Raw genomic sequence first — 7,328 nt, 5'->3', positions numbered from 1 at the left:
TGAAAGTGGGGTCCAGGACCTCATTCTAGGATTTGGAGCTGGGGTCAGGTGAGGAATGTGAGCTGGGTTTGGGAGCTGGGACAGGAATTAGATTTGGAAATGAGGCTGGGGGTTGGGATTGGGTTGCAAGGTTCAGGGTTGGGGCTAAGATGTGGGGTAAGATCTGGGAATGGAGCTAGGAGTTCTAGTTAGGGTTTGAAACTGCAGCTGGGGCTAAATCTAAGACGGGGTTGGAGCTGGGGGAATGGGTTAGGGCCCAAGCGCTGGGGCAGAGACATTTCTCCTGCTGCCCAGGTCTGGGAATTCTGCCGGAGCCCTAACAGCAGCTGACAGAAGCCCCTCCCTTCCCAGGAATGCCTCTGCTGGAGAAGGAGTGCCACGTCAGCCAATCAGCTCAAGCCCGGACTAGGAAACACCTGTTGTTGATCTCCCTCCCCTCCCCACCCCCTTCCAGGGCTCACCACGGTGCAGGTTAGGCAGGTGAGCACCTCCCCGGAAACGGAGCTGGAGCGCTCCACCTGCCGGGCTCGGATTGGATCCAGCACTCCCAGGCTTCTCGTGAGTGTCCCGGGGCCCCCCTTACTCCCCCCCCCCCCCCCGCATCGCCTCCATCTTCTCCCACTGGCTCGTCACCTGAGAGCCTCCACCTCACCCCCAGCCTGGTGTCTCAGCACACTTGTGCAAGCACTTTCAGACCAGTGAAGTCACCGCCCTGGGGAATGTGGCACTGACACCAGCACCCCTCCCACGGCCCCTTCTCCATCTCCCTTAGGGGCATTTGCACCTGCCCCTGCTACCCGGTTGCCCAGTTGCCCTGCAGAGGGGTTGTGGAGGACTGATGCCTCACGTGGGGTGTAACCCATGTACAGCCTCATAGTCACATTCCGGAAGTGACCCAGGGCCTGGGTCCTAAGTATATAGCAGGAGTCCCATCCTGAACTGGAGGAGAGAACAAATGTTGTGTCCTTTTATTTAAAAAGCATGCTCTGGGCATCTGTGCAGGCCCCAGAATTCCCACTGAAATTCTGAAATGGAGATATCAAATGACTCGCCCCCATCCCTCAATATAAATGTTTTGTCCTCGATTTTAAGATACGGAGCCTGGGGCTCTAACAGGTGAACGCAAGGGAGCTTCCCTGACCCTCCCCCAAACCCCTCTTCTGACTGATCCACACCCAGCATTTATGACGCGAACCTGCTGTAACTGAAGCTCCTTGAGGGCAGGGACCCTGGCTGCTTCATTTTGCCCAGTCCTGCTGCCTGGTGTCTTCGGGACATGTTAAATGAGTAAATGAGGAACCACTCTGAGGTCCCTCACCGAGTTCCCATGGTGTAAGGACTGCAGCTGGGTTTCAGGTCCAGAGCCCTTCTTTCCCTTTGCACAACTTTAGAAAAATCTTGGAGGAGGGGGATGGGTGGGGGGACCAGGGGGGCGAAGAGCTGGGGGACAGGAAGACCTGTGAGGAGGTGGGGTGTTAAAAAGTCGGGAAGCGGTGGGGAGGAGGGCAGGGACTGGGATGGAGAAATGTCTAGAGGTAGCCTCCCTGGGACGTGCATACGTGAGGAACAAACATAAGAGGAGGAGCAGGTTTGGGTAAGTTGACGAGCTCAGGTTGGACCTGTTGTATCAGAGGTGACTATGGGACATCAAGGTGACAGCTGGCTTATGGGTCGGGAGCCCGGGAGGGAGATTGGGATTTGAGGGGCACGGGTGACTTGGGAACCTGCAGCCATGGCTGGGAGATTGGATGGGATGTTAGGGGAAGGAGGGTGTTAGGGATGGGTGGGCAAACTTTTTGACTCGAGGGCCACAATGGGTTCTTAAACTGGACCGGAGGGCCGGAACAAAAGCATGGATGGAGTGTTTGTGTGAACTAATATAAATTCAAAGTAAAGGAGCGGAGGGGAGAGCAAGAGAACCCTCCGCTGTTTCGGCTCCGCGGGCCGGATAGAACAGCCGAACGGGCCGGATCCGGCCCGCGGGCCGTAGTTTGCCCACAGCTGGATTAGATCCTAACCTGCAGAGAAGGAACCACAGCCCTAAAAGAGAGAATATTCAGGGTCAGGCTGCTGGTTCCAGAAGGGTTAAGTCACCCCCTCCCGTCCCGTCACCCTCCCCCCAGGAGTCAGTGGTGACAGCTGAAGCCATGTGAGTTGGATCCTGAATGAGGCTTTATCTCTGGCTCTTCGTCATCAGCCACCGTCCACCATCCTCCATGGCACCAGCTCCCTCGGCCAGCTGGGATGGGACAGGCAACTGAGAGAGCCAGAGAGGTCAGCTGGGGAAGGGGGTTCCCCGGAGGGGTGGGGGTGCTTTATATGGGGAAACTCTCCTGGGGTCACTGGGGAGGCATTCCCAAGCAGCAGTGCTGGGGAGGGGGCTTTCTTGGGGGTATTCCAGGGGACATGGGAAGATTCCCAGGGATCATCCCCACAGACCCCAGGAGAGACCAGGGGGGGCAGGTGGGCTGGGGCGGTAACAACAGTGATTCTCCCTCACAGATGATGGTGACCTTGCCCTGGACTGTGAGAGGAATAAGACTTTGGGTTTCCAGCTGCCAAGCAGGTGGTGGGGGCTCCAGGCCATGATCCGCACCCTCTAACTGCTGGTGCTGCCCTCTGCCCTGACTTCTGCCAGACGCGGCCATGTCGGAAGGAGAGGCTCCTGCCCCGCGGGGCCGGGCGCTGCCCCCGGATGTGCTGGCGGAGCAGGTGGAGTTATGGTGGTCCCAGGAGCCGCGGCGCTCGGCACTCTGCTTTGCCATGGCAGTGGGCCTCGTGGCTGGCTGCGGGGCAGGTGGCGTGGCACTGCTCGCCTCCACCAGCAGTCGCTCGGGCGAGTGGCGGCTGGCAGTGGGCACTGTGCTCTGCCTGCTGGCCCTGTTGGTTCTGGTTAAGCAGCTGATGAGCTCAGCCGTGCAGGACATGAACTGCGTACGCCAGCCCCAACATGTGGCCCTGCTGCGCAGCGGTGGCGGTGCCGACGCCCTCGTGGTGCTGCTCAGTGGCCTGGTGCTGCTGGTCACCGGCCTGACGCTGGCCGGGCTGGCTGCCGCCCCAGCCCCTGCCCGGCCACTGACCGTCATGCTGTCTGTGGGCATCGCCCTGGCTGCCTCCGGCTCACTCTTGCTACTGGGCTTGCTGCTGTATCAGGTGGGCGTGAGTGGACACTGCCCTCCCCTCCGCGCAGCTGCCCCCTCCAGCCACAGTGACCACAGCGGCAGCGGCAGCATCTTCAGCATCTCAGGACGGCTCTCTGCTGGCCAGCGTCATGAGACCACATCCAGCATCGCCAGCCTCATCTGACCAAGCCGAGCCCTTGCCACAGCTGCCTCAGCCTCGTGGACCTGTGCTGGCGTGTGAGTGTGTGTGTGTGTGTGTGTGTGTGTGTGTGTGTGTGTGTGTGTGACTATGTGTGTGCACGTCCCCAGGACTGTCCAGCCCTTCTACGGGAAGGTGAGTGTGTGTCTTCTTGGAACTGGGTGTTGTGTCCATGGAACTGTCAGCAGCTGCCTGCCTGCATCTGGGGTCTCCAGGCAGAGAAGTATCTGGGGACCCTGGAGATTCTCGGCTCGCTCCTATTCCCAGCACCCCTCCAAGCCAATCCTGCCCTCTAGCACTTGTCAGGGACTTCCCCAGGAGTGACTGTTGCCCATCCCAGAGACCACACCAACAAGTCTTCATTGAGGAGAGTCACTGGTGGCGGAGTGGGCTCCGGAGAGTGACAGGCCCGCGTTGGAATCCCCCTCTACCACTTCCCAGCTGGGGAACTTGGGCTAGTGACTCAGCCTCTCTGCGCCTCAGTGTTTGAGAGTCATGGTTGTGGTCATCAATGTGAGGATGGAGTATGGAAGGACTGGGTACATTACAGATGTGCATTAAAAGTGGTGGCTGCTATTACTGTTACTGTCTTTACATCCCCATCTCACCTAGAGACCTTCCTTCCCCTTTCTCACCCCCACCCCTGCCCCCCGCCATCCGAAGTGAACACTGGTGCCTATTCCGTGCCAAAAGCACCTTGGAGGTGTCCTCAGTAAGGCCTGTGGTTCCTCCTCTTAGCTGCTATGGAGCTGAGGGGAGATGGGGGCTGAGGGGTGCTCGGCTTCGGGAACATGGTGGGTTTCTGGTACCACAGAGGGCAGGGGGGTCCTTGCCATTAGCTCATATGCTGGCTCACGAGGAAGCCTCGGGTATTTGGGTTTTGTCAGCTGGTGACTCGGGATGCGGCTGCAACCGGAACACCTTGGTCCTGGTCCGTGTCCTCGAGGCACTGGCTGGCCTGTCTCTGGGCTCCTGGGCACAGGAGGGCTGTTTGAAACCCCCTTGGGTGGTAAGAGTCACTTCCTGCTTGAGGTCCACCCTGGAAGGGATCTCCCCTTCTCTGGTGCAAGAACACTTCCTGGGTGCCCAGGGCAAAGTTTCACCAGAAAAGCGTTTCATCACTTCCTGCTAAGCAAGGTGCAGATTACAGGCAGCACCTCAGCGAGCAGTGAGGTTGGGACCAGACGTGTTCAATGTAGACCTGCAAGGGCTCCCACAAGAGAACATTGCTTCCAGCTGCTGAGATCAAGGCCGTCTCCTGGAGACAACACCGAGCTGCTGGATGAGGGCAAGGGTGTTCCAACCCAGGGAGAGAGCCTCAGGAGCAGAAGGAATAGGGCGTGTCCAGGAGCACCAGGTATTCCAAAGGCACCTCGGACCCTCCACATATTCAACTTGGAACCCCTCTTCTCGCTCTTAAACTAGCCCCTCCATCTCACCTTTCAGCCAGCGTCCAGGTTAGAACCCTTAGCCAGGCCCAGACAGCACCCTCGCTCTCCCTCACCCTGTGTCCAGCACACACATCAGCTCCTGCGGACTTCCTTTGTAGATGTTCTTGTGATACTCAGACCTCCACACTCACCTCCCAGACAGTCCTCTTCGTCTCAGCCTATTTGTGCAGCAGCCTCCCTACTGTTCTCCCTGCTTTTGTTCTTTTCTCCTCTTAAATGCAACTTCCCCTCCCCAGCTCCAACATGTACATGTGGAGCCCCAGTGACTGTGCTAAAACAAAAATGCAAATTACCTTGAGATCTTTCGATGGCCCCACCTCTTGCAGGCTAACGTGCAGACTTTAGCTGATTTGGTCTCTCCTCCCTCAAATCACCCCATGAGCCAGACACATTCGACTACTGCTGGACCTCACCGTGTTCTCTCCCTTCTCCCAGCCTCTGTGTGTTCTTTCCTTGCCTTCATGTCCTTCTCCAAGACTCAGTTCTCTAGGGCACCACATTCTCTGGGAGTCTTCCCTGACCCTCTTTCCTAAACTAGAGAGTTACCCCTTTTCTAGCCTCAAACCCTCAATTGTAGATACCAGTCTGCAATTCTTTCTCTGTGCACCTGTCTCCTTAATTGGGTGGTAAACTCCTCCTGGCAGGGTTTGGGTCTTCTCACCTGTGTGTCCCTAGTTCCCAGCACAGGCCTGACACATAGTAGGTGCTTTGTTGGTTGGCAATGTGTGTGCAAGGATCAAGGAGAGACCCAACTATAATTGGGAAGGGTAGGGAAGTTAGGCTGCTGTCCACTGTTGGCCCTGACTCTCCTGAGGCCCCACACTGCCTGCCCAAGAAATTCTGGCTCTTCCTGGGTTTTCAGGAGGGAGCTAGCATTATCACTAACTCCTGGGCCATTCGAGGACTACAGAACACCTCTCCATCCTATAACATGGGGAGGAATCATGTTTCTTTTTGGCCGAGACTGGGTTAGACTCTTCCATAATATTTCTTTTAAGAAACTAAAGGAAAACAGAAAACAGAGGCCCAGAAAATGGGGAGGGGAAGGGTTACATGGCACAGATGTCTGATGAGCAGCTACTCCAGGCAAGACCCGTGCCAGGCTCTCCTGGAAAGGAGGCCGCATGAAGAATATAGTTTGTGTCCCCAGATGGCCTACTTCAGAGAGCAGTGGGAGTAGACATCTGCACACCCATCTGGAATAGGAGTTGGGAGGGTAAGAGCTGTGTCAAGGCACAGGCAGGGCAGAAATGCTAATGCTTCCTCAATCACTTAAGCCCACCCACAATCTCCCATCTCCAGCCTGTTTGCTCAAAGCACTTCACAAAACCCCATCTATTCCACATTACAACCAGCTGGCCACCGGCCCCTCTGCTATCTCTAAAGCTTCCCCTTCCTGCCCTAGCAGGTTTGGCTCAGTGGGTAGAGTGTCAGCCCATAGACCGAAGGGTCCCAGGTTCGATGCAGGTTGGGGTGGGTGCTGGAGGCAACTAATCAATGTGTCTCTCTCATATTGATGTTTCTGCCTCTCCCTTTCTTCCACTCTCTCTAAAATTCAATGGAAGAATGTCCTCGGGTGAGGATTAACAAAAAATAAATATAAAGCTGCCCCTTCCTCTCTTACCTCCCCCTCCTGCTTTTATCTCCCTTCTGGTGATGATTCTTCGACCCATCATTTCACCCACTCCTTGACAGAGTCTTCAACTCCTTAGCCATTTGCCCCTTTGGTCCCACTCTTTCAGGAAACCACCTCCATGGACTAATCCACACACTGGCCTTCACGGCACCTGCCGCCTCTCAGTGAGTGGTTATTAGAGAAACCAGCACAGCCAGGCAGCAGGTGTCACCATGAATTCCTCACCAGTCTCAACAGGGTCCACAGTGTAGCTCATCGTCACTGTTTCCTTCGTCAGCTGTTCCCACAGTGACCCTCAAGTTACCTCCATTCCCTTCTCATCCTAGCATCACCTGACATCACTCTCTGCAGATGGCTTGACCTTCCACTTCGTGAGACTGAGAGTCCTATGGAAGGAAGCCTTCACATTGCTGCCACCAAATCCCTCCTCCTTACTCCTGTCTGGGCAATGACCTTGGCAGCCCAGCTGAGGAATTTGGACTTTGTCCTCAGGACTCTGAGAAACATAGGACATACTTAATCAGGGGAGTGAGAATGGGATTTGGGACTCGCCGGCTGCAGTGTGGAACCAGGGTTAGCTCTCCAAGAAAAGAATAAGAAGAAATGGCCAAATAACCCCAGAAGTGATGTCTCTGCTGGCCCTAAGGGGTGGGAAGAGTGCCCCAGAAAGAAGAAATAGCAGAAGGATCTAGGGACAAGGGAACGTAGCTCCTTCAAGGAACTACGAAGGGCCCAGCCTGTGGTTGAGCATCGAGTTATGAACCAGGAGGTCACTGTTTAATTCCCCATTAAGGCACATGCCTGATTACAGGCTTGACCCCCAGTAGGGGGCATGTAGAAGGCAGCCAATCAATGATTCTTATCATTGATATTTCTATCTCTCTCTCCCTCTCCCTTCCACTCTGAAATCAATAAAAATA

The 7,328-nt window shown here is 55.8% G+C and overlaps 1 protein-coding gene across 1 annotated transcript; it reads left to right on the top strand.

Annotated features, from left to right (window-relative positions):
- Positions 1-459: 459 nt before the first annotated feature.
- On the top strand, positions 460-3,892 carry TMEM125 (transmembrane protein 125). The gene is made up of 3 exons (XM_080654404.1): positions 460-558; positions 2,124-2,274; positions 2,503-3,892. The coding sequence occupies exon 3, from the start codon at positions 2,647-2,649 to the stop codon at positions 3,304-3,306; it is 660 nt and encodes a 219-aa protein (XP_080510530.1). The 5' UTR covers positions 460-558; positions 2,124-2,274; positions 2,503-2,646; the 3' UTR covers positions 3,307-3,892.
- The last annotated feature ends 3,436 nt before the right edge of the window (positions 3,893-7,328 follow it).

This window comes from Plecotus auritus (genome assembly GCF_963455305.1).
Source record: "Plecotus auritus genome assembly, chromosome: 2".
NCBI classification, from domain to species: domain Eukaryota; kingdom Metazoa; phylum Chordata; class Mammalia; order Chiroptera; family Vespertilionidae; genus Plecotus; species Plecotus auritus.
The sequence above is the reverse complement of the archived record's forward strand: the minus strand, read 5'-3'. Positions and strand labels throughout refer to the sequence as shown.